Source organism: Zootoca vivipara, chromosome 13 (genome assembly GCF_963506605.1).
Source record: "Zootoca vivipara chromosome 13, rZooViv1.1, whole genome shotgun sequence".
In the NCBI taxonomy this organism is placed as follows: Eukaryota; Metazoa; Chordata; class Lepidosauria; order Squamata; family Lacertidae; genus Zootoca; species Zootoca vivipara.
The window spans coordinates 37187304-37214072 of NC_083288.1; the positions used below are offsets into that span (position 1 = coordinate 37187304).

General features: G+C 48.0%; 1 protein-coding gene across 2 annotated transcripts; it reads left to right on the top strand.

Moving 5' to 3' along the window:
- The first annotated feature begins 3685 nt into the window (after positions 1–3685).
- LOC118095255 (myocardin) lies at positions 3686–26769 on the top strand. 2 transcript variants are annotated; one of them, XM_035136348.2, is made up of 14 exons: positions 3686–3967; positions 5067–5152; positions 13403–13468; positions 13719–13777; positions 14780–14855; positions 15740–15889; positions 16894–17039; positions 20415–20534; positions 21603–21871; positions 21993–22140; positions 24503–24895; positions 24995–25132; positions 25427–25481; positions 25885–26769. In XM_035136348.2, exons 2-14 carry the CDS (start codon positions 5098–5100, stop codon positions 26319–26321), a joined length of 2112 nt encoding a protein of 703 aa, XP_034992239.2. In that variant the 5' UTR covers positions 3686–3967; positions 5067–5097; the 3' UTR covers positions 26322–26769. The 2 variants fall into 2 exon arrangements, with proteins under 2 accessions (XP_034992239.2, XP_034992240.2); XM_035136349.2 differs by having other exon boundaries at positions 21996–22140.

Sequence of the window (26769 nt, forward strand, 5' to 3'; positions counted from 1 at the left end):
TTAGGGCTACCTGGAGCAATTGCACAGGATGGTCATTTCTGTTTCCAGCAAGGAAGCTCCCTGTCCTATAAACAAAACCAGGGGCTTATTTTCAGAGCCAGCAGGGCTCAGGTCTGGAACCCTCTGGAGAAACTTTAAAAAGAGAAAAGTGGGACCTCACAAAAAAATATATCACTGTATCCGCACATGCACCAAGAGGAGGGTTTCTGTCCAGCCTTCCTGCAGAAGCTGCTAGGGTCTCAAGCAAGACAATTCACCCACCTCCCTCCTTGCTTGGTTTTCAGCTTCTCTTTTCCAACTGTCACTCTTATTTCTCGGGACCCCTGTTTCAGCTCCATTTAACTTTGCCTGGGAACACTGAGTTTGCTGTTGGAGGGAGTGATGGCCTCTGTGCATGTGCAAAGTATACGCCCCTCACTGTAGTGCAGATGGCTTATGCAGCCATCATAGAACTATCAAGGTAATGTTGGCTCAGCAAGCCCTCCCAAGCTGCCAAGGGATAGCTGTTTACCAAGCTGCTGGCAAACTATGGGGATTGCCCCACGAATGCACAAATGTTGTAGATGTTTCATGCTGCTTTGATGCTCATGGATCAAAAGTCCCTCTCTACTGTACTCGCATCACTACAAATGCGCACCAACAGTTGGTCTCGTGCTTAGAGTTTGGAACTTGTGCGAGGGAGATCTGAATCCAAATTCATCTCAGGACGACACCTCACCATCTTTCAGGATAACCTGCCTCTCATGGTTGTGGGAAGCATGAAATAGGGGAGACAACCATGCATGCTGCCTTTTGCACCTGGGAGGGAAGAAAGGATATAATAAATGCAATGAATTAATAAATAAACAAACAAAACTGCTTTTATTCTCCTCCCCACCTTGCCCCCAGGTGCCTTTCCGGTGTTGAGCACACAACTGCTATAATTAAAAGGTTACGCCGCACACTGCCAAATTATCTGTCAGCAAAAAAGCCATCCATACATCTAAAGCACATTTAAAGCAAAGGGCTCCCCATCCTGAAATAATCATGGGAACCATAGCTGTCCCCCCCCCCAAAGCTACAATTCCCAGCACAGGGAATGAACCACAGTGGCCATTATTCTTTGGGGGAAGTCATGTATGGTGTGTATGGAAGCCAGGGCTGTCTTAAGCATATGCGGTGCTGGGGTGCAAAGATCTGCCCGGCACCTGCCCCCCACCCGTTGCCCAGTCCCAGGTGTGCAGGAGGGTGGAGCTGGCCAGCCACCTCAGCGTCTCGCTGGCTCAGTCACCCCCGAACTCGCAGCGCAGCAGAAGAGCCCGCCGCAGCGCTCCAACCAATGGGTGGGCTCTTCCCTGGGCTCAACTCTCAGGTCCCGGACTCTCGCCCTGGCGCCCCTGAGAGCCCAGCGCCTGGGTGCCCCACACCCCTAGCGCCTATGGGTAAGACAGCTCTGATGGAAGCCATCCAAATTTCTAGTATTTCAGATTAATCTGACTTGGTATCCCCGGCAAACGTTTTTCTAAAATCCCCACGCTTGTGCTAAGGGATACGTGGAGAAATCATAATTCCTGGGTTCCCTATGAAAATCATGAGCAAGCCACCTTCTCATTCCAGGTGGGGCCAAAGACAAAGATGAGATAGAGCAAGCTTTCTACAACAGGGACGATTCCCCCTTAAAAAGTCAGAGGTTTCTATGCACCCACCCACATACTGCTCCTTCATCTGGGCAAGCAACATGCATTATGGCTGTGTACACACTATTACCTTGAAAGCACATTCAACGCACATCACCTTTCACAAAGAATTCTGGACACTGTACTGTAGTGTGTTAAGGGCTGCTGGGAATTAACTCTGCAAGGGATAAAACTACAGTACCCAGCTTTTTTTGTGTGGGGTGAAATGTTCCAGGACACATTGCAGCCAGGCGAAAGCAGCTATGGAGGATGCATTGGAGGGGCAGTGACGGGTTGAGACCAAGGGAGTGGATATGGTCTAGGGGGGGAAGTCCCATGGACCAGACAGAGAGGCCCAGAGAGCTATGCACCCCCACCCAGGGCCTGAGGATTCCAACCTCAGCAGCAGATGTGTTTCCTGGGAACTCCTGAGTTTCTTGGAAAATACATAGTGACTGTGAGATGACACCCAGGGGTGTTGTGTGGAAAGAACTCCTGAGTTCCTTGAGAAGAACATCTGCTACATAGTAATAATAAGGTAGGTAGCTGTGTTGGTCTGGGTCGAAGTAAAATAAAAAAAAATTCCTTCAGTAGCACCTTAAAGACCAACTAAGTTTTTATTTTGGTATGAGCTTTCGTGTGCATGCACACTTCTTCAGATACAGTGAAAAAGAAGTCCCCAGGCACTTATGTAGAGAAGGGGTGGGGAGGGGGTGGGGATGGGGAGGAGAGGGGGGATCACTCAGAAGGGTGGTGGAAGTGGGTGATTGACTGACTGATAGCTGTTGATGACCGAAAACGACTGCAAATGGTTTTGCATGAAAAAGCAAGGGTTGAGATGGCTGAAGATCGCTTATCATGTATAATGAGATAAGAATCCATATCTCTGTTCAAACCAGGTCCCTCCATGGTTTTGAGCTTGGTGATAAGTTGTAATTCAGCAACTTCTCTTTCCAGTCTATTTCTGAAATTCTTTTGTAGTAAGACAGCTACTTTGAGATCTTGCATAGAATGTCCTGGGAGATTGAAGTGTTCTCCTACTGGTTTTTCTGTCTTCTGGTTCCTGATGTCAGATTTCTGTCCATTTATCCTTTGGCGTAAGGTTTGGCCTGTTTGTCCAATATAGAGAGCTGAAGGGCACTGTTGGCATTTGATGGCATACACAATGTTAGAAGATGAGCAATTAAATAGTCCTGAGATGGTATGTTGGATGTTGTTGGGGCCAGTAATGATGTTGTCCGGGTGTATGTGGCAGCATATTTGTAAATTTGTAAGTTGTAAGTTTTATGATTTGTGTGATTATGTGTATTGATTTGAAATTTAATAAAGATAATTTATAATAAAAAGAGAGAGAAAGAGAAGAAATAGTGGGCAGGCGATGGTGCTTAGGGATGAGAGACAGTGAGGTGTAGTGGTTAGAGTGTCAGGCTAGGACCTGGGAGACCACGGCTGAAATCCCCACTCGGCCATGAAGTCCACCAGGTGCGGTGACCTTGGGCCAGTCACTGCCTCTCACCCTAAACCTACCTCACAGGGTTGTTTGTGTGGGGATCAAATGAAGGGGGCTGTATTCTACCTTGAAGTTGAGCTCCTTGGAATAAAAGGCGAGGTATAAATTGTATGCATAAACAAACAAAAAATAAATAAACAAATGGGGAGCGTGTGGCGGGACGGGGGCGCTAGGACACCTGGGTTCCTTGAAGAATCCGGGGAGGGGGGTGTCCACTACCAAGTACCAACCCTCGGCGCTCGCAAGGGATGCTGTCAGGACTCCTGGATGTCCCTAACAGCAAGATTTGCTGGGCAGCCTGGAAGATCTCCTGGCCAGCATAAGGAGGCGGGACGGTGGCGATCTGTGGGGAGCAAGGGGGCGGAGGACGAAGACGGGGAGGATGGCGGAGGGGGGGTGGTCCTTGCTGAGCCAGCAGCGCGTTCCCGGTGTCGGGTGTCGCGGCAGGTGGCACCCTCGGGGAGGGGGTGCATGGCAGAGGCACGGGGACATCCCAGCTGCCCGGGGACGGGGAGGGGGGCGCGGTGGCGTCCGACCCCCAGGCGGGGGGCAGAGCCGTCGGCCCAACCCTCTCCTCCGGAGGTCCGTGCGCCTGGCCGTCCCTCGCCGCTGCCATCCTCACCTAGGCAGCGAGGAAAAGAAGGACGCCACCCCCTCCCCCCAGGAAAGGCCGCCGGCAGACCCTCCCGGAGAAGCCGTCGGGGGCGGACGGTTCCCAGCGCCCCCCAAGCCAAGCAGAAGGAGGAAGAGGAGGAGGAGGAGGAGGAGGAGGAGGAGGGAAAGGGTTGCACCGTCCATTCCGGTGAGTCGGGGCGCCTGGGTCTCCCTGGGCTTTGGGGAAGGGGCTGGCATTTGAAAAGGGCTGTAGCTGGGAGGCGGAAGGGACAGCCAGGACTCCTGGGTTCCTTGAGAGAGGCTTTAGGGCGATGGCACAGGCAGGGCACTCGCCTCCTGGGCTTTCTCCCCGAGGAGAAGATCGCGGGTGCATGCGGACAGCAGGTGATTAAAAAACACAACAACAGTCAAATCATCTCTCTCGCTCTTCTTTCTTCCACACACGCCGCCAGCTGGGCTCCTGCCCCTTTAAACAGGGCAAAAACTCAACAGGTCAAGCCCCGTCTCCAACTGCATCTTTAGCGACGGAACTGCTCCACCTGCTGCTGCGTTTCTGCTACTTGCCTGCTCCTAAAATTTTGCTATTTTGTTCCACCCGCCCCCGCAAGGAACTCAGGAGGACCTGAATGCTCCTCCCTCCATTGCCCCTCCCTCGAATTTATATTTATTTATTTATATTTATACCCCACCTTCCCACTCCCCCGCCCCACCCCAAGGTGCTCAATATATCACACTTATCTCTTCCAACAACCCTGTGAGGTGGGCTTGGATGAGAGACAGTGACTGGGCCAAGGTCACCCAGTGAACCTCATGGCTGAGCAGACATTTGAACAATCCCGACTTCCCAAATCTTAGTCCAGTAGTTGCTAACCATTACACAGCATTGGCCTTACAACGACAACCCAGTGAGGTAGATTAGTTTATTAAGTGTTGCATTTTTAAGCCTACATTTTTTTCTGAGAATCTCAGGGTGGCATCCATGATTTCCCCCCCCCCCCAATTTTATCTGCAAAACAACCCTGTGAGGTAGGTGACAGTTGAGGCTGAAAGTTACTGCCCCAAGGTCACAATGAAAGAGTCATGGCTGTGTTGGGATTTGAACCCAGATGTCCCTCGTCTCCACTCTTGCTGATATCCAACTCTGTGTCCCAAGGCCCAGACACTCTGTTTAAAAGGTCTGTTGCTGGCTTCTCAAGATCCTAGTTGGAGATTAATTCATCATTTACTTACCTTCCCTCTTTTCCTCCCCCCCCCTCTCTTCTGAATATCCATGGGGCCTACCTCAGATTTGGGATTATACCTGCAAGGACTCCAAAGATGACACTCCTGGCTTCTGAACGATCCATGCTGATCCGAAGCAAATTCCGCTCCGGTAAGTAGGATCTGAGTGGGTCTTTAGTGTTTTTTTTACTGTTTTGTGCATGCATGTCCTTGGTGCTTTAAATTTTTTAAAATAGACTTTTTGCAGGGTGGTAATTGTGGCAGGCAAAGACAGAGGGACCTCAATGCCTACTGTTTCACCTTCCATTTTCTTTTTTAAAAAATCATTCTCCTCAGAACCTTCCTGAGATACCCTGCAATGTAAGGGAAAGGCTGTGGCTCAAGGAGTATATCATCTGCCTTGCATGCAGAAGGTCCCATGTTCAATTCCCAGCCCCTCCAGGTGCAGCTGCCTGAAACCCTGCAGAGCTCCTGCCAGTCAGAGCTGCCAGTGCTGAGCTAGGTGGACCAAAGTTCTGACTAAGCAGAAGGCACCTTCCTGTCCTCTTAACAGAACAGCCCACACTGCATTTTGTTGCTTGGAGTTATTAAAATAAATAAATCAAGGCAAGACACATTCTACAAGCAAGGTCATGCCAGTTCCCATGCGTGCGTAAATCATAGGTGTTCTGTGTAGTTTTACTGCTGCTGCTACATTTTCTGCTGCAGTTTTCAAGACAGTTTGATTATCATTTTATATTTTCTTTATCCTGTGAGCTGCTTTGGGGAGGGGGAATCAGCGTAAGATATATACATAAGAAAATAAATGATGCAGATGGACAGAATTGGAAACAGATTTGCTTATTCTGAATAGTTTTCCCAGCTTCTGCTAGTTGCAGGAAAGGTTAATAAGCTAAGCAAAGTCTCTGATCTGCACAGGAGACCTTCCTGGTGGTGAATTGTGCCCCAATTTGAATGGCAATGCCTATCAACTTTGGGGAGGCTCAGCCCCCTCAAATATTTTATGGGGGAGAGGGGACAAAAGGATCTTGGCCGCTATGAGTTGGCTCCTATGACTGATTGCATTTATATCCCGCCTTTTCTCCTCCTCCTCCTCCTCATTTAATCCCCACAACAACCCTGTGAGGTAGGTTAGGCTGACAGAGAGTGGCCCAAGGTCACCCAGGGAGCGTCAAAGCTGTGTGGGGATACAAATGCTAGTATATCACGTTCTAGTCCAACACTTAAACCACTGCACTGGCTCACCGCACTGCATTGTGTGAAGCAACAACATAGGCCCAGTTCCCCAAATCTTAACTTGGGCCAGCTTTTCGTGGTCAGGTCTTGCTCTAGGAGCAAGTAAAGAGGAGTTGTCTATAGGCATGTGCAGAGTGCTTTCCCATTGCCCCTTTGTAACAACAGTTCACCACTCCACTAGTCAGGGGACTGAATTAAGGTCGGAGAGTGTCACTTTCCTCCAAAATAAGCCCTTCAGGGCCCCATCAGTGGGGATTTTAATGGAACACATCTCAGCCATGTTTCTGCAAGGCTGAAACCAACTCTGAAGTCAATGTGGTTGGTGATACTCTCGATCCCAACGTCACCACACAATGTGGGCCTTATACCAGAAGTTGCCAGCATACCACCTTTGTATGCCAGTGTCCCTCCTGTGGCACCTGCGAAAGGTCCCAGTAAATGTCCCCTCAGAAATTCATAGCCCATGAGAGACTGTTTGCTCTTCCTGTTTGCACCAAATACTTATTTTTGAATACATCTTCAGGCTTTGAATGGTTGTTCATGTAGATTTGCGCACCAGATGAGTGAGGGAAGGGAAGGTCTGGCATATTCCATTTTCAAAAACCGCAGCAGCTTAGACTGAGTGCCTCTGAACATGTGCAGAGTTTAATACTGGCAACTGGGCATTGCCTGTCTATGTAGGCGGAGGTACCTAAGGCAGAACAGAGAGAGGACCAGCCCTGATTCTGAATATTTCTGGATTACCTTCAAATCTAAAGGGTTTCTTTTTGTTTTTGTTTTTAAGGAATACATTTAAGGTTTCCCCCTGCCCAGCCAATAAATGTGTCACTTTACCACTTGCTTGACCAGGCTGGGCAATGGGACGCACAGTGCAGCACAGAGCAACCCCTCACAGAGCTATAATTCCCAGGACCCATAACAAACTACATTTCCCAGGATTCTTTGAGGAAAACCATTTGCTTTAAATGTATGGTCTGTGACAGCCATATGAGTCCGTTGTAAGGACCAGGGTCATGCTCTTCCTCACAACCACTTGTCACTTTTCCATTCCGTTGGTACCTCATAACCTAACCCTGGCGTACAGCAGCCATTTTGTTCAGGCCCAGCCAGTCTTAAACAATCAGTCAACCTGCCTGTGGCATCATAGGCATTCCTCGGTGGCAACTATGGTGTTTTACTGAGCCTCGCGTGTTTCTTTCCTGTGACAAACCACCCTTTTCGTAATTTCTCCACACATAGTTCCCGCTTGTGCAGTGCTTATGGAAATACGAAAATCAGCATTGCTTTTAATTGGTAGGTTTGCTAAAGCTTTTGCAGGGACCATTTTTAATCAAGGACGGCCCACTGAGCAACACTGACTGTGTTGGTTCTGGTGCTAGGGAATAATAATAATGAAAAATATGATCTCTCCTGCAGCTAAATATTTATTATTATTACTACTACTATTACTACTACTACTACTACTGGCCCTTCACCAGCAGGTCCTAGGGTAGGTTACAACAATTTAGAATTAGAAACAGTTAAAAACAGAGTATAGTCACAGGAACTTTTTAAAAAATTGTTTTTGTCAAAGATTTTCTTGAATTACAAAAGTACACACAGCCCCTCAGTTTTCCGTTCATAGAATCTTTTCTGCAGATGAGTTATATTCCATCTGAGACACTTAATATTATAGACAGTATAAGGTTGGGGAAGAAGAGAAGTAGGGAGAGAGAAGGCTGGGGTAGTAAACTTTCGTTCTTTTACGTAGTATATGTGCAGTGGCAGCTTTTGTTTCTTAACTTGTAAATTATTCTGCTTCTTCCGGTTTCTCAAAAAGGCTCCTGCAGTGAAGCACTGATGCAAAAATGTGTTTTACATTCAATCAGTGTACTGTATTGATTACAGGCAACAACCGTTTTATGTGCGTCCATATATGTGCGTGACTGCACACGCAAACATCACACTGAACCCGGAAGTGACTAGAAAAGGGGTGAAACTGGCCCTGAAACAACCCCCAGGATGCTTTAAGTACAGACTATGTGGAGAGTACGCAGGTTCTCATATTGAGGGCCTAGAACGGCTACAGTTCCCCAAAGCGGTGAAACCCTCAATGCCCCCATGTCTTGCCCCTCATGTTGAGTATTTGCATACCCTCCAACATTTCTCCAAAGAAAATAGGGACATCCTATTCTATAATACTGATAATAATAACAATACAGTACTCTGGGTGGCAACATGTATAAAAACATAATAAAACTATATAGGGCTAGTCTTCTAAAAGTTGTAACATCTCCTTGGTCACATAACTCCATACCTTCCAACATTTCTCTGATGAAAATAGGAACATCCTAAGGAAAAGCAGGGCCTGCAATCAAATCAAAAACTGGGACGGCTTCTGTAAATTTGGGGTGCCCCTGGAAAAGAGGGACACTTGGAGGGCCTGCAATTTGGTGGTGGGTTCCCCGCAAGCAGTCCTTGCAGCCAGCCTCCGGCCTGGGACTTTGGGACATCTTGTGTTTCCAGCCTTTTAAATAAATAGCGAGTGGCGTCACCCCAGCTGCTGCTGACAACGGGACAAATGCCCAGGCAGGAGAGAAGCGGGCACAGGAATAGAAACGCTTGCAGCAGTCCCACCCTCCAAAGGTATGACGTGCCTGCTGTTTGACAGCAGAGCAAGGGGAGGGTTCACCCCCTGAGCCATATCCCTTTTGTGCTCTTCCTTAGAGAAGGTTATCCTTATCAGCGATTTCCCCTGTGCAGCAGCATTTGAATTTCTGTGGGCTTATACATGGTTTTTGTTTGTTTGTTTTAAAAGGGCCCTGAAAACTGCTTCTGTTCCAAGGTTGGGGGTGGCAAGAGTAATGTTTCCAGTGAATTTGGACTTACTTTATAGTTGTGCCTCTGTGAGCTGGTGACCGCTCCCCCCCCCCCGACAATCCCGATACAGAGCTACAATTATCAGAGTGGTTTAACAGTCAATGCCTCTTCACAGGGAGCTTTGGGAACTGTAGATCTGTGAGGGGAATAGGGGCCTCCCAATAACTTATCAGCACCCATAACAAACTACAGCTCCCAGAATTCTTTGGGGGGGGGAACCATGATTGTTTAGGGTGATATGACGTGTGGTGTGAATGTGGTCCAGGTCTGGCTTACTTGATTCACTTTCCATTTCAAATTGCCATGGCTCCCCTCGCTTCCCAGGGAACAGTGGGAGCTGCAGTTTTCTAAATGTGCTGAGAATTCTGTTCGACACCCCAACTTCATGGCCCCCTTAAAGAATGAAAATGCTAAGGATTCTGGGTGGAGAAAGGGGCAGAATTATTACCAGTTAAATTAATTGACATTTGATGCATAGCACTAAAGCAGGGGTGGGGAAGCTTGGGTCTAGGGGCCAAATGTGGCCTTCCGGGCCTCTCACCTGGCCCTCAGGACTGTCTCCAGGCTACACCCGCTTTCCCCAGGCCGCACCCCTCACTGCCCTCGCTTTGCACCCTTCTCAAATGTTTTCCCCTGGTTGGAATGTGTCCTTGTACAATGCCCCTTGCTTGGCTGTATGGAGAGGGGTGTATGAATGTGTGCTGAAACCAGCCTACTGTACACAGGCAAAATTTGCATTTCTTTCTCCACCCACTTTTGCCCCTGGTCCTGCCCACCACTTTGCATGTGGCCCCTGGCAGGTTGCCCGAAAGCAAATGTGACCGTTGGACTGAAGAATATTCCCTGCACCTGCTTTAAAGGGTGTCAAGAAGCCTCCCAACTCTACCTGGTTCCCTATGATGTGGGGGACACCTACAGAGAATTCTCAACATCCTTGCAAAAATTATAATTCCCAGGTTCCCAACCACCCTCTGTTTGTGCAGGGTATGTGAGAGAGCATGCCAAATAGACCAGTTTGTTGTACAGTTATGCCTTCCATCTTTCCTTGGTGGGCGCCTTTTGATTCACTTCCTTGCAATTATTATCATTACCCTCATCAAACATTTAGATTCCAAACGATGACCGAAAAAATATTTTGGCCTGTGCCTTGTCAAACTGCCATAGTTAAGGATTTGCCCCATTGCTCATTCAATTGCCCTTTGTAAATGGACACTAAATAACAAATGGATAACCCAAATACGTACTGGAAAACATTAACTCTGTTATGCTAAGGGGCACATATCCACTGTTGGGAGTAAGAGAGACAGAGTTAACCAAGGAGGTTGCAGATTTGCTCTTGTCTTTGTCCAAATCAGAGCCTCCTAAATTAATACTATCTGGCTCTTCCTTGTTCGTTCCTCCTCAATGAATGTACAGAATCGCCTCGCCATTCCGTTCCATCTTGAGCATGTTGTTCCCACTGGGAACCAAACGGGTTCGTCATTGGATCACCCCATCACATTTTATTTCTGCCAAGGGGATGCACTTGATCCCTGGGAATCTATTCTGTACGGTGGGAAAGTCCACCTGTTGTCTTGCTTGGCAGACCAAATAGCTGGCCCTTCTACACTTGATATCATAGATGGCCTCGTATTGCAGCTCTTTTATACCAATCCCCTGTCATGTTTCTCCCATGGCATATGGGAACAAAGAAACAGTCTGTGCATACATCGTTCCACAGCTCTTTTTGTACGAGTTAATGTTGTCATACTACATCAGCTAATGTTGTCAACCAACCATAGATATAACAGACTTCAACACCACGCTATATGGCATATATCCACAGGAGGTTTCAGTGGCGAGTTGTTAATTTCTCCTTTAGCTTTCATTTCGCCGTTCATTGACAAGTAATTACTATATGAATTTATTCCGTTAAGGCAGACCTTTCTTCTGATGCTTGGATTTGCCTCCCAAAGGGCTGGATTTTGTCATTTGTTGGTCATACAAGATGTAATTCCCAGTTTTTCAATTTTTACTTTGTTTGTTTAAATGGAGGCTTCTGGGCAATACTTAATTTGCATCCATTTCATTTTTATATATTCATTTCCAGGCCAGTTTTGTGTGATCTCCCCCCACCCCCCAGTTTAATTTTCCATTCCATTTCCACAGTATAATTATCAAGTATCATACAGCAGTCAGTAAAAGCTTGATGCATTTTGTTCCCAGTTTATTTTATTGAAAAGCAGTTCCAGAGAAAATTGTGTTGCCTTACCTTGCCTCACGCCTTTGCAAACCTGAAGGCATCCTGGGTTGTTGAATAGGGTGATCTCTCCAATCCCGTTTCCCTCGATTTCTTCAAGTCAAAATACATCTCGCCCACTCCACTCCAATCTCCTTCAACGCAATGTGAACAGTCTTGAGTTCCCCAGAATCAAATGTGGTGCCGCCTCCCTGCCTTCCTTCAGACCCCTCCTCAAAAGTGTGGGGTTTACTCCTGAACAAAGTCCACAGGCCTTTTACTTTTCTCCTTAGTCCCATCTGCAGCCAAGCTTTACACATAACTGCAACACCTGCATTTTTCCATCCCTGCCCTCATATCTCCCATTGTAAGTTTCTTGGGGCCAGCAATCTGTTTTTACCTGTGTAACATCATGTGCACTGCGGTGCAGTATACATAAATACTGACTGTGTTAGCACCAGGATTTGGGGGGCTTTGGGCATGGCACCCTCACTGGTGGCCCCTAATCTGGAAGAGGTGGGAGTTAAGAAAATTCTCTGGCTGCACCTGATCTTATTGGATATTCTTGTAACAGTGTTAGGGCGGTGAGCCTTCTGCTGCTCTTTGGCCCCAGCAAATGCCCCGCCTTGCCACTCTCTGGAGCAAGCCCTGAATAAGTAACAGTTGTCAAAGACAAAGCAAAGTAGCACCCAGTATTTCAGTTGGTTGCTGGGCTGAACATTGGAGACTCCAGAGCATCTTGATCCTTGCTGGTTTGTAAGTTTGAAATCGGAAAGACCTTAATTCTATGGTGTAATCTGTTTTAGTTATTTCTGCTTAACATGTATTCATTAGCTTGCTTTTATTTGTCACTTTAAAATCTCAAACCACAACGAGTGCAAACTCCTTTCCCTTTACTTCAGGAGTGGATAACTGCACGCGTCCTTTGTGCATACTCAGAAAAAAACCCACCTTCATTTGTTTCCCAATTGCTCCCTCCTGCTCTTGTAACAGTTGTGCTGTGCATGTGCATTTTTCTGCACTGCCCCCCTGGGAGCTATAGTTCTCAGCATCAGCTGTGGAGGAGAACTGCTGGTAATCACAATAAGTAGTTAAGGGTTTAACTGAGCGGAAGTAGGTTGACAGCAAAGAAATGTTCTGCATGCGCTTACAAAGCTGCAGGCTTAGGTCCAGTCGCGGACGACTCTGGGGTTGCGGCGCTCATCTTGCTTTACTGGCCGAGGGAGCCGGCATACAGCTTCTGGGTCATGTCGCCAGCATGACTAGGCCACTTCTGGTGAACGAGGGAAACGCCGTTTACCTTCCTGCCGGAGCGATACCTATTTATCTACTTGCACTTTGTGCTTTCGAACTGCTAGGTTGGCAGGAGCAGGGACCAAGCAACGGGAGCTCACCCCGTTGTGGGGATTCGAACCGCCAACCTTCTGATCGGCAAGCCCTAGGCAGTAGTAATCATTATTTACTTTAATTTGTAGGCTGCTCTTCCACACGGGCTTGCCAAAGCAGCTCACAGCCAGATGAGAGCAGGGGGTGCATATCAAAGCACAACCACAGCGAACCATTCATTTCTAAAGATAACACAGCGATTGCAACAACAATTCGTTTGAGTACTGATCTAAGGATTTACAACCCCCTGAAAAATCTAACTTCTCATTCTGAGCCAGAGAAGAACTTTTGGGGGAAACAGTGCTAGATTCATAATGCAGCTGAGCAGTAGGAGCTGGGCAAATAGGCCTGTTCACATTTGCACCATACATTTAAAGCGCTGTGATCCTACTTTAAACAGCCATGGATCCCCACCCCCTCACAAATTCTGAGTGCTGTACTGTAGTTTGTTAAGAGTTGTGAGAGTTGTTAGCTCTGAACGGTGAATAGGGATCTCCTAAGAACTCTCAGTCCAAGTGATTACAAACTTTGCCAACATCAGTAATCTGGAGTTATATATCAATTATTGTCTTCATTTTAGCTTTGTGATGGGAGGGTGGGTGGCGCCGAATGGTTTAAGAGTTGAATTTGTTTTTTTATTGCTTGTTGGCCAAGACGAATAAAGTAATTACCATTATTCATATATTGTTACCTCCCTTACAGTTCTGCAGCTGCGCATGGAACACCGGAGGTCCCAAGAGCAGCTCTCCAAACGCCACTTACTCCCAGGTGAGCCCTTCCCTCACACCCCTTTGCAAAAAGTGAAGGGAGTCACATTGTAAAGAGGATTTCTGCATGGATGAAGGAATGGGTGGTTGCTAAGGAAAGAAGAGCTGGTCTTCTAACCTTGAGTTAAGGTTGTCACTTTTCTTTTCTGTTTCTTTATGGACTAGCAACAACAGAATGGCAGGCCAAAATCAACAGGTAGGGCTGTTTCTTCCAGAATTTGCTAACATGCTCCCCTTTATCAATCCTCCAGCACTCAACAAACCCCTTGCAAGTTTCTCGCAGCCCAATGGGACCCAGGGCCAGAACAGGGTGAGTACCAGCTGGGCTCAAGGCTTTGAACAATGTGTGGGAAGCAGCGCTATGAGGGTCTGATGGGACTCTGTGAGAGTCCACTGCTCACTGACTATTAAGCACCCAGCGAGGAGCGACTTCTTCTTGCAGGAAGCAACACACCACTGCTCTGGGTGCACCTGAGTGAGGTGTGCAAGCAGGAACGTGGTCCAGACCAAACTTTCAAATGTGGAAAAACCCCACCACCATTTATTGTAAAATAAAAAGACATAAAAATATATTAATCACAGTGCGGTATATGACTAATTCATGCACGGCAGCAGAGGCATATCTAAAACGGCAGGTGCTTTTAAATTTTATTTTTTTATTTACTGCATTTATATCCCACCACTGGAGGAGGAGAGCCACTACTAGTGGTCACTTTGCTCAGGCCTGGAGACAGCCCAGCCCCAAAGTAGAGAGGTGTGTGAGAGAGCAGAAGCAATGGAAGGCAGGCATTTTGGTGTTGTGTAATTTTAGGGGTGCAGATTTCTGTTATTTTAGTCCTGCAAGCTGCAGCTACCAACATTCCCTCTTCTATTAGGGTTGCCAGACTGAATAGAGGACAGGACTTCTGTGCCTTTAATTGCCCTGCTCTCTTTTGAGTCTGGAAACCTTAAAGAGAAACCAGCAGACCCTTTGCTTGGAAATTAAACAAAGGGTCTGCTGGTTTCTCTTTAAGGTTTCCACACTCAAAAGAGAGCAGGGCAATTAAAGGCACAGAAGTCCTGTCCTCTATTGAGTCTGGCAACCCTATCTTCTATGCACTGGCCGTGGGCGTGCATAGCTGAAAAATTAAACGTGGATCCCACGTTGCAGGGTTGCAATTCAAGTAGGGTCTTCCTGGGTATGAAAAAAGTCGGAAGGCATAACTCTGGCAGTGGTTCTCCAGAGCCTAAGTGAGCGAAAGATGCCTCCTAGATCTTCTACCTGAGCACCTGGCTAAGGATGCTAAAGTTTCCCCTGCTTCTTTCTCCTCAGGCCAATGAGATTGCCAAGCTTAAAGTCTCGCCCCGGCCCCACAAGACCAGCGCTGCTAAGGGCCAGCTGTCAGAAGGTAAGGAGCAACTTCTCCCTAAGAGGCATTTGGTTTGGCGTATATTTTAATGTGAGCCTGTCTAATTCACCCAAATGCAGCTATTGTTTGAAATTTATACGTACGTACGTACATACATACATCATTTCATTTGTACGCCACCTTTCCACAAATCAAACCATGCTCAAGGCAGCTCACAACATGAAAAACACACATAATTGCAACAAAATCAGTCATAAACAATAAGTAAGACATCAAATAAATACACAACCATATTGAACAATTTTCACATAATCAGGTCAAAAATAAAGATACAAGAAATTAATATCAAGAACAACCCCTAAGCAATACTGCAGCTCAAGAATCTGTTCTGCAGCCTCAACTTTCGTGGCTGGATCCGTCCTGGCCCTGCCCTCCCAGGCCTGGTGGGAAAGGACTGCAGGGCAAGAAGCAGGCTTCCAGGACTCACAGCACTTCTCTGAATTTTGCAGTGCAGATTGCCAACCAAAAGGAGCAGATAAAATGCGTATCATTAGGAGGAAAATGTATGCAAAAACACACAAATTAGCGAAAAGAATGTACAAAGATTACATTAGGGGAAATTGTTTGCCAAATATTAGACAAAATAGCATTTAAAAATGCACAATTAGGAGAAATGTGCATATGATTTTTGTGTGGACTTCTTTAAAAAATAAATAAATCACAAATTGATTTGGAAATAAGGCAAATGGATCTTGGATTTCCGACTGGATTTCCAGGTCACCCCAGGGGATGGCTATCATCCCTCAAACGTTATCTGGCTGGCTCCTGTTGGGAGGTAGGATTCTGGACTGCAGAGGCCTCTTGTCTGATCCCACAAGCCTGCTCTTCTGATAGTTGCTCTGCTTCCCGCAATCTCACTGCAGTGTCTCCGGGGGACCCTTCTGAGCTGCAGGACAAGAAGGCTCGCCTGGCCGAAGACCTGAGTGAGAAGATCCTACACCGCCCTGGACCACTTGAGCTGGTGAAGAAAAACATCCTCTCCTTGGATCCAGGTATCAAGGATGCTATGGCAGGTAAGGACTTGACTTGGCATTCTCCTTACGGGGGAATCCTCCTGTCTCATGGAGTGGAAACAGGGAATCCTGCCTGGGAGAGAGGAGGGATCCAGTGGCTGTTTATGGAGGGGAATGTCCTAATGGAAAGTGCTTGGACTCTGGTACAATCCCAGCAGGAAGGATTGTAACAGGATAGAGCAAATTTCAGTGAGGGCTAGGAAGCTGGATTTGGAAAAGTGGGTTTGAATATTGCCTCTGTCCCAGGCTTGGCACGCAGCCTTTCGCCCCGTTCTCATCTGCAAAAAGGGAATATTGGAAGCGCGAGGTTATGAGAAGAAACGTGATGGAAATTGGGGGAGCGTTTTGCAAAAGGTTTGCAAAAGGGCTGCCTAATTGGGACTGGCCAATGCCGCTTGGCCTGGGGTCAGCTTGGCTCCTTGGATGGAATGTTTGCAGAGCAGGGTTCCAATGGCTGCTCTGTTAGCACCCATCAAATCACCCTCCTTCCTTTCTCAGGCCAAACGTGTGTGGCTGGGGGTGAGGGCCAGGCTGCAAGGATAAGCAAACAAGCTCTACCCAGTCACAGTTCTCAATTGCCTTCCGGCTTGTGGATGGTGAGCTTCTGCAGCAAGGAGCCTTTTGTATACATGGGGACTCGCCTTCTAGAACTCTTGATTTCCCAGGGTTCTAAAATGTATGGGGAGACTCTGTCAACAGGCTCCCTGCTGCAGATAGCCACCTTCCACAAGTTTGAAGGTGACGAAGACAATTGTGTGTTTCTTTGTGTGTGTTTGCTTGTCCGCCCCGCTCCCCGTCCTCCAGTCACATGTTTAGGATTAGGGCCAGAACTAGGTATCCTTGCACTTGGGCAAATGACATGGAACAAGCCCCTAAGTCATCCCTAGATTTTACAATGTGACTAACTAACAACGGTGTGAAAATTATGTGAGAAACAACAGTTGTTTCTTCCACCCTGCTATAATAATGCCACCCCTCCTTTCTCTCACTTAAAACGTCTGCAGATGCAACTCTCGCTGCTCCTGATTCCTTCACCTTTGAGGAAGATCTCAGTAGTTCTTCTTCTTCTTCCTCCTCCTCCTCCTCCTCCCCGTGCTTTGCACTGTCTCCTGGAAGTGCCCACCCTTCCACCACAGCGGCGGCCTTTCAGGTAAGCAACTGCATCGAACTCACCTGTAGATGCTGAAGTGACATGAGATGAAAGGGGAACAGAGGATAAGAACAGGATGCTTGGTGCATACTCCTGGAAATGTAACATTTTGTAGGTGTCCGGCTTTCCCTCTCAATATTAAATACCTGATTTTTGTGTCTGAGCATTGCTTAAGTGGGCACTGCATCTTTGAAAGGGAGGAGGAAGGGGGGGGGGTCGAGACCAGAATAAGTTGACTCCAGCCCCATCTACACTATACTTTTAAAGCAATATCATGCTCCTGCAAAGAGTCACAGCTTCCTTCAAAGAATTCTGGGAACTGTAGTTGGTTAAGTGTGCTGAGAGCTGTTAGAAATCCCCAATTCCCCCCACGGAGCTGCGATTCCTGGATTTCCCCAGGAAGAAGAATCGGTTGTTAAACCACTCTGAGAATTGTAGCTCTGTGAGGGGAATAGGGGGTCTCCAAACAGCAGTCTTTGCAGACTGCCCTTCCCATTATTCTTTGGGGGAAGCCATAACTGTTAAAGTGGCAAGGTACTGCTTCAAATGTGCAGGGCAAATGGGGCCATTAGTTGTTCATCCCCACCTCATCAGCTCCAATAGTTGCCAGCCACCGCAGCCTCTCACCCTTTTGGGAGTATCATGTGAAGGGTAGCATGACTTGCTCAACAGATTAGCCAGAAATGGCTCCTGAGGTGGAAGGTTTGCCTCTTCATTGAGTGGTCTCCACACTTTTGTTAAGAACACCCCTTGATACCCACACCTCCCTTGGCTTATGGCTCAGGTCCACACAGAAATACATTGGACAAACTGGGTTGTCAAAAAGGCCTAGTGAACTCGCAAGAGAACTGGAGTGATCTTAAAGTCCAAGTTTCATGCATGACTTTACGTCCAAGTACATACACTCCGAAATATGAAGGGTTGAAAATATTGGAAAAGCAAAGTCGTAAAATCAGCCAATCAATCAAAATAATCTGCCATATCTCTCTTTCTGAGTAAGTAATATAGATAGATAGATAGATAGATAGATAGATAGATAGATAGATAGATAGATAGATAGATGTATATGTATATGTATATGTATATGTATATGTATATGTATATGTATATGTATATGTATATGTATATGTATATGTATATGTATATGTATGTATATGTATGTGGTTGTGCTGCCCTCTACAGGGGATGTTTGAATATTGCAGGACATAAGAATCACAGTGATGAGTGAATTGTGAGGGGTTGGCCTCTTTTCCCCTTTCCAGGACACAATACCCACCCACCCAAATTATACACAGCAGAACTAATCCGTAATTTATGTAACTAGGCCTGCTGCCAGTCTGCTGCTCTTGCGGTGGGGGAGTTTCAGGTTAGAGCTGCCACTTTCAGTACCTCGATTGCCACGCCAACAAGCCCTTACATGCACGACCCACCGAGGCCTAAACTGGCAAGGGTGGAAGGACAGAATCCTGCACTCCAAGAGTCATTTCTGATTCACTTAGAAGCCAAAACCTTTGACACCACCATTGGCTTTCCCCAGCTTCACATAGGACACACACACACTCCCAAATTATTCCTAGTTCTAGAGAGGGTTGGCGGCACTGAGGAGGTCAGAAGCCTTTGGAGGCAGAGAGAGAGAGAGAGAGAGAGAGAGAGAGAGAGAGAGAGAGAGAGAGAGAGATTGTTCAAATAATGCTGCCTGTCTTACCTGAAGAGATTATTCTGAGGTGCTATTCTGGCACTCAGCCCCTCCATCCTTCACACTGCCCAAATCTTGAAGCCAGCACTACCTGTGTGCTGTGCTCTCCCCCTGCCTCCACACCACCCCAAGATTGCATTTAGCATAAGATGAGCTTATTGGATCAGGCCACAGGCCCATCTAGCCCAGCATCCTGTTCTCCTTGCAATGGCTGACCAGGTGCCTGTAGGAAGCCTGCAACTGGGCATGAGCAGCAGCACACTCTGCCCCCCCCACCTGTGAATTCTAGCATCGTCACTAACCATATCCATGATTTGAGGCTGTCCTCAACTGCTGTTAGATTTCGTTTTTTTTTTTGAAATTTGCATTTATTTATTTGTAGTTCTCACACATTCAAAAACAAACATTTCAACATACACACAAAATGCATACTCTCAATCCAAAATTTCTCTAATACATTGCTGTTACGTCAATTTGCAAATCCATGAATAAACTATTGCCCCCCCTTCCTTTCCATCCCCCCTCCCCATCCCCACCCGTCCACTTTCCCCTCCCACTCCCCTCTCACCAGTTTTACTTATCTTACTAACTTTGATGACACTTACATTTTTCGCGTCACCCGTATTAATAAAGACTTTATTTCTCCAAATCAGATTGTTGTTGTTTTTTTAATAACGTAATTGTTTTACCCATCCATATAGGTACGGGGAGTGATAGGGGGAGTTGGTGAGGGGAGAGTGGACCTAAGTAGTCTTCTTTATATCAACTTATTTCATTTCACTTCTCGGACTCCCTGTCATTCCCCAACGTATTATACTGCATTTTCTAACATTGAACGTACGTAACATGGTACCTTTCTCTATAAGAAATGTCAAATGCGTTCTTAAACCATAGTGCATCAATAATTTGCTGTCAGCCGTTTACTTCTTCTCGCCCAACATCAATTTCAATCCAATACTAGCATAGGCAATGTACCTTTACTATATTTTCCTACATATATCTTGTATTTTTCCCACTTTGTGGCAAAATTTTGTCTTGATTTGTTCCTTAGGTTGTTGGTTAAACATGCCATTTCAACTAACTCTTGTAGTTTAATTTAATTTGCCATTCCAAGATTGTAGGGACCTCCGTCTCCTTCCAACTTTTGGCGACCAGAATCCTGGCCGCCGCGGTCGCATAGAGAAACATTTCCTTCATTGATTTTGGTATTTCTTTCCCTATTATACTCAATAGTAGCGCCTCAGGTCTTTTTGGAAATTTCCAACTGCTGTTAGATTTCGTACGTCTTTGTGCACATGCCAAAGAATTCCCATTCTAGGCTTCAGGACAGAATGTAGGGTTTTAAGGCTGGACGTGGTGGGCAGGTACCGTATAGTAAACCAGCCTCCCCAGCTCCCTACCACCTGCTTCAAAGCCCTGTCCCACTTTCTGCCCAGCAGTATTGCCTCCCGCTGTTCCCACTGCTGCAGGTCTTCTCCTTCTCAGCTGAAATTATACACAAGAGGGAAAACTGGGGCATGCCAGCTGATGGGAAAGCGGAAAGCTTAACTCTCAGAAGGGAAGGAGGCCTGGCTTTATAGGAAAGGAAAGTTTGGGGGCTGCCATTTTAGAGAAGGAGGTGCAGGAGCTGGGAGGTAGGATGGTACATGGGCTCCATTTTCTCCCTCTTCTCCCTGCAGCTTGACCTCCCTCCGATCCTGGATCAACAGCTGCCTCCTGTGTCGTCATCCACCTCTGAGGCTGAGTTCCCTCCCCAAGGGGGGAGCCCCCTTGCCAAGCCCTCCGTTTCACTCCTCAAGGTAGAGACAATCAAGAGCAGGAACAGGGGGTGGGGGTGGGGGGAGGTTGGGGAGGAAGCAGAAGAGAAGTCCACTCCCGTGTCTTTTATCAGAGAAAAACATGAATTGGTGCAGGATGAATTGCAGGCCGAATCCAAATAGCTGCCTATTTTGAATAGAGCTGCTGGGAAACTTCCTCTCCTCACCCCTCCGATTTCCACGTAGGAAAAAGTGAGCAAAGGTTTCTGGGGGAATGCAAGGCTTACTGGTGGTGACGGCAGCAGCTACACCCCACAGCTGCCCTCAAGGGAAAATGTGTCCGCTGTTGTCTTTATTGCCATTCAGGAGCCCGGCTAAGTCCGCCTTATTGCTTTTCACTGACTGAAATGGTTTTATTGGCATTTGTGCTGCTGCCATGCAAAACCTGTTCTGAGGGTTCTTGAATATTTCTGCCTTTTATACATCCCTCCTTTAGTTGGGAGGCTAACCCAACTATATCACCCAATGCAAAAAAACAAACAGGTGGCTGGTTTTCACCCCCTACCTTTGCTCCTTCATAAGGACAGGGTCAGATGTTCTTTTGCGGCAGGGAGGACAGTGGGAGACTGGCCTCTCCCTCTGTTGCTAACCTGTGTGCTGAAGGCCCAAGAATTTAGGTGTGGGGGGGAACCCAAAGTAGCAGCATTACCTAGCTCTAGAGAGCCCCCCTGCTTTCACTAAGGTCCAGCGCCGAGGGCCTTCTGGCGGTTCCCTCGTTGCGAGAAGCCAAGTTACAGGGAACCAGGCAGAGGGCCTTCTTGGTAGTGGCCCCTGCCCTATGGAACGTCCTCCCATCAGATGTCAAAGAGAAAAACAACTACCAGATTTCTAGAAGACATCTGAAGGCAGCCCTGTTTAGGGAAGCTTTTAATGTTTAATAGATTATTGTATTTTAATATTCTGTTGGAAGCCGCCCAGAGTGGCTAGGGAAACCCAGCCAGATGGACGGGGTATAAATAATAAATCATTATTATTATGAACTACTATGCCCCACTGTCTTTTGAGAGTCCCGTTCCTGCTCTCTGTCACACGCTTTGATGCCTTTCACAGGCCCCATCCAAGGTCCCTGAGGCCAGGAAGCCCCCGCGCCCCAAGAAGGCCAAGGAGCCGCGCCCCAAAGTGAAGAAGCTCAAGTACCACCAGTATATGCCGCCCGACCAGAAGGGGGAGCAGGCGCCGGTGCCCATGGATGCAGCCTATGCCCGCGTCCTCCAGCAGCAACAGGTCTTCTTGCAGCTCCAGATCATGAGCCAGCAGCAGCCCACGCCGACGTCGCCAGCCACCTTCTGCGTCCGAGCCGTGCACGCTGTCCCAGCCAGGTAAGCCGTTCTGCTTCCGGGAACGCTCTTCCGAGACAAAAGCACACTAGCGAGGCCAGAGAGAAGATCGGGATGGGGAAACCCAGCGCCAACGCCTCTCTTTTTTCCCCCCTTTCCCCAGCAGCGCTCCAGAGCAGGTCCTGAGCTTCGCTGGGACACCTGCACCACCAAGTGGGCCTCACCCGCTCCCTCTCCCCTCTCCAGCCACACCAACCTCCCCTTCGCCGCCCAAACCGGAACTGCTGCCTGCCAACCTGGAGGAGCTAACGGTGAGTTGGGGCAGGAGGAATCCCAGTCATCACACATCAGATTCTACGCGGACGGAATTCCGCTCTCAGAGATGGTTTCTGCAAATCAAGTCCAGTTGCAAAATAACCGCTTCAACAGTTCTGTTGCTGTGAGCGCCAGGTTTCCAAAGAACCTGGTTAGATGGGGAGATCTAGAGGAGGGGCACGTAATCGCTGTCAACACAAGGGGACAACTTTCTGAGGGCCACACGGCTAAGGTGGGTGGAGCCAGGGACAAAAGGTGGGGGGGCAGAGGCAGCAAGCGGCCAGAGCAATGGATATTGCTCCTTTCTTCAGCAGGCTACACAAAAGCCAGAGGTCTCTTTACATAATTTCACCCCCGACCCCCCTCCATCCAGGTGAGCAAGAGGCACTATCCAAGGACACAGTCCAGCCAGGCAAAAGCTCTTGTTGGGAAGGGGCAGAGCAGGGCCAAAGGGAGTGGCCTAGAGGGAACTGCCAAGGGCCAGATGGAGAAGACAGGAAGGCTTTATTTGCACCCGCGCCTGAGGTTCTCCTCTGGAGGACAGGCCTCCTCCTTTCCCATGAACCACCTGCCCATGAGTTAAGATCTGCATCCAAAACCCTTTCTCTGATTGCCCCTGCCATCCGAGATAAGATAACAACAACAACAATTTTATTATTCATACCCTGCCTACTCAGGGCGTCTTCCAATACATATAAAAACATAATAAAATGTCAAACTTCCCAAAGTGGTGAGGAGGGGGCAGGGGCTTTTTCAGTGCCGGTGCCTCGATTCTGGACTGGTTCCTGCACTAGTGATTAGAATTAAGCACCAGACTAAGACTTTATTTTTCTTTTTAACCCCAAGCCTTCTTTGATTTTAGAGCTGCTGTTTCAATGGTATTTTCCCACTGCTTACTGCCGATTCTGTTTGTATTTGGTGGTGCTTGCTTTATTTTTCGTTAGTAAGCCACTTTAGACTTTAGAACTTTAAAAAACAAAAGCAAGCAAAAGCCAATAAATAAAATGATAGCGGGGGAAAGATATGAAGAAAGAAAGAAAGATGGACACCTGGAGTAATGAAATGAAGGCAGGGAACTCTGGGGAAGCTTCCACCCTTGAATTATACCCGTTGGTAATTCCTGATCTTCTAAGATGAGACTGCAGAGTATGTGCAACTTCAACTGCCCGTCATAACCACCCCTTGAAGGCTGCTGACCAGCCATTCCTTTCATCTGGCAGATTCTTGGTGAGTGGCCCAGGAACTATCTGAGCTTGGAAGGGGAGACACATTCTCTCCCAACTATTGGCGCCTGGTGCCACAGTCAGAGAGGCCAGGAGTAGGTGGAGCTAGAGCCAAGGACAGGCAGGGATAACTTAAGTTTTGCCCTCCATCCTCCTGCTCCTCTTTGCTGAGTTCTGCAGGCTAAAGTAATTGGGGCAGTGCCCCGTTTTCCCTAAAGGGCTGCACTTCCCTGTTTCCAAACAAAAGGAAGACAGAATGAGGCAAAAAGAGAGAAGAGAGATCTAAGTTAATTGAGGGCTGGAAGCATCTCTGGGTATTTCTTTGGGTGCTTCTCTCTAGGGATCTAACATGGTAGGACTTGCAGATCTGCCACCTGGCAAAAGTGTGCCTGCTGCACATGCCTTCACTTATCCCCCCACTTGATAAACACTTAATAATAATAATAATACTATCCAGAGCAAGCAGAGCCTAGGTAGTGTGCCGTCATGGATCTTTTTATTGCTCAGGGAAGGAACATGTAACAATAAAACAATACTCCACGTGCACAATGTGTGTATTTTAGGGGTGGGCAGTAGGCTGTGTGATTTGCAATAGATCGGCAAGGCTTCCTAGCTGCCGGTTGTTTAACAATAGCTGCAACAAATTGACCTCTAGGCCTGCACTCTAAACTATACTGCTGAATAGTGAAAGCAAAGAAGTAAACCAGGAATGGGTTGCCTGCCTGCATGAAAGGACTGTGAGCTCCATTCCATTCTGGCATTCAAAACAAATTCCTGGGCTCAGAATTCTTTAATGCTGAATGCCAGTCTTTTGCACCATGCTCCCGTCGGCGGATCTTCGCGAGGTGAGGAAGAGTCCTATAAAAAGCAAAGTAGATCCCACATGCCTGACACTTGACCATTTCTGGTGTGTTGTGTAATATTCTATAATACCTTTTGTAGGACAAACATACACAGGCCAGTTATGATGTTTAAAATGCATTATAAAAATGTGACACCAGAGGATGCTGTAGAGCAGCGATCCGTCGTCAATTGGAAATTGCCTTAAGAGCCATTATTGCTTGTTTTTTATAGCATTTTTACAATCAGTGTAGATCCAGCCTTAATTTCCTTTGTCCGCTGCTTTGATTCCCAGGTCTCTGAACTCCGCCAGCAGCTCCGGAAGCGGGGCCTCCCTGTTTCTGGCACCAAGCCCGCCCTGCTGGAGCGCCTCAAGCCTTACCAGGTGGCCAGGGCCAAGCCCCCACCTGTCCCGCTCTCCAGCACCCGCTTGGCACCCTCCGACCTAGAGGAGGAGGCTCAGGCCCTGCGGGAGAAGCAGCGGGTGGCTGAGAGCCTGGCGCTGAAACTCCACCGGGATCAGAAACACCACGACGACGACCTCCGAGTGGAGCTGGAGATGCACAAACGGATCAAGAACCGCCGCAAGGGAGCCCTACTGCCTCACAGCCAGCAGGGGGCACCTCCGCCCTACGTCCCCAAGAGAGAATGCGCCAAGGAGGGAGGAGGCACAGAGGATGGCTTCATGGTGAGCAAACAAGCATTCTTCAGTGGGGCTGGTAGCAGGGAGGGCTTTTGCCTGGGGCAGAAAACGCTAGACTTTGTATTTCCTCCATTTTCCTGCTAGGTTTTGTGCCCTGCCTCCTGTGAGCCAATCAATTCTGATATGGAGCTGCCCCTTGAAATAACAGCCAGCCCCCCAGACCCAGCCCCAGGAACCCGTTCCCTGGAGGAGGAGCTCCAAGAAGCCATCCAGAAAGCTCAGGTACTGTACTGTGGGGTAAGGAGGCCCAGCTGGGCTTCTCCAACCTCTGCACATGCACCGAGGAACGCTTCCCCTTTTTAATTATACTTATCCCACATGTTCCAATTCTGAAGTCTTGAAAACAAATTTATGGGATGAGCTCCTAGGCCATATTGAGCTTACCCCCTGCCTGAAACTCACCACTGCATAAAGCCCCCTGTACAAAAAAGGACCCTGCCCCAGAGCTGGCTGAATGGCTGGGCTGGGTGAGGGATCCCTTTATAACTGCTCTTCTTTTTCCTTCCCTGTTTGCAGCTGGTGCCAAGCCAATCGATCGAAGATATCCTAGAGGAACCGCTGATGTGTTCAGGTGAGAAAATGGCCCCAGTAACCCAGCTTACCGGTAGGGGGCAGTGATAAACCACAATTTGCTATTGGAGAAGCTCCAATAATGGAGCCAATGTGGCAATGATACATTTTTTTCCCAGAAGACTAGGAATCTGGGACTCAAGCCCTGCTTCAGAATCATATTCTCTGCCCTGGAAATATAACCCCCGAACCCCAGACAGGTGGGGCAGGATTGTTGGTTACTAATTGGTGAGCAGCAGGCATTCTGCACATGCCCAAAGCCATTGTTAGCCATGCCTTCCTGTGCAAAGTCCTGACACAGAAACAGGTTATGCGGCTTAGATCTGAATGAGCTCAGGGTTAGGAGGGCATGGTAGGTGTGCTGCTATGCCAAGTTATATCCCGTTTCTCCTGATCTGCTCCAGGTGACCTCCTTCAAGCACCTGCCTTGAACCCAGAAGTCCCTGATCGAGTTGCCCCATCCCCGCAAGAAGCGTCACCACCAAAGAAACCGCGGCCCAGCAGTGAACCTCCTTTGGTGACCTCTGCCATCTTTGATTTCCCCGGTCCCTACGACTTCCTCTCAACGGCCTCTTCTTCCTCTGCGTCGCTGGACTCACTGTCCTCTGTTTTCTCCCCTGACTCTCTGGAGATGCCCCCATCTCCCCCAGATGCCTGGCAAGGAAACGGTGCCCGTGCTGGATTTGACCCGGTCGATTGGCTAGAGGCATTAACCTCGGGCTCAGCTTCAGGCCTCGGCTCCACCAGTCCTGTTGGGGGCAGCATCTTCTGCACGGACTTCTTTGATTCAACCGACCTTGGCGTCAACCACATGATAGACCTAATGGTGGAGCAGTGGTAGGTGGGGTGCTAGCAGCCCATTCAGAGACCCCAAGGCCTGGAGGGAAAGGGGGAGAATCCTCTGTGTACCCTGTAAGGCCTTGCCGGCACTGGGCACCACCTTGAATGGGTGAGAATGAGAGAGCAGTTTAACATCAAGCATTGTCACAGGTGGTTTTGTTTTGGTTCATGCAAAGTCCAGTTGCTCTCTTAGAAGAATTAAGCACCCTGATGTTTGGGTTGTGTCAGCACCAGGCACCTCATCTTCCATCGCCTGACAGTCCCAGAAACCCTTTGCTGTCCTCAGTGATATCTCTAGCTTGAGATGGATGAAACCAATATTTGCAAGGACAGTGGTCCAGCCAGCCTGCTGCATCGAGATGGTTCAAGACATCGAGGACCTTTACAAACGTTGGAGATGAATTAAAATGTGTGCCTTTCTGCCATGCCACCGTGAAGCAGTTCTATTT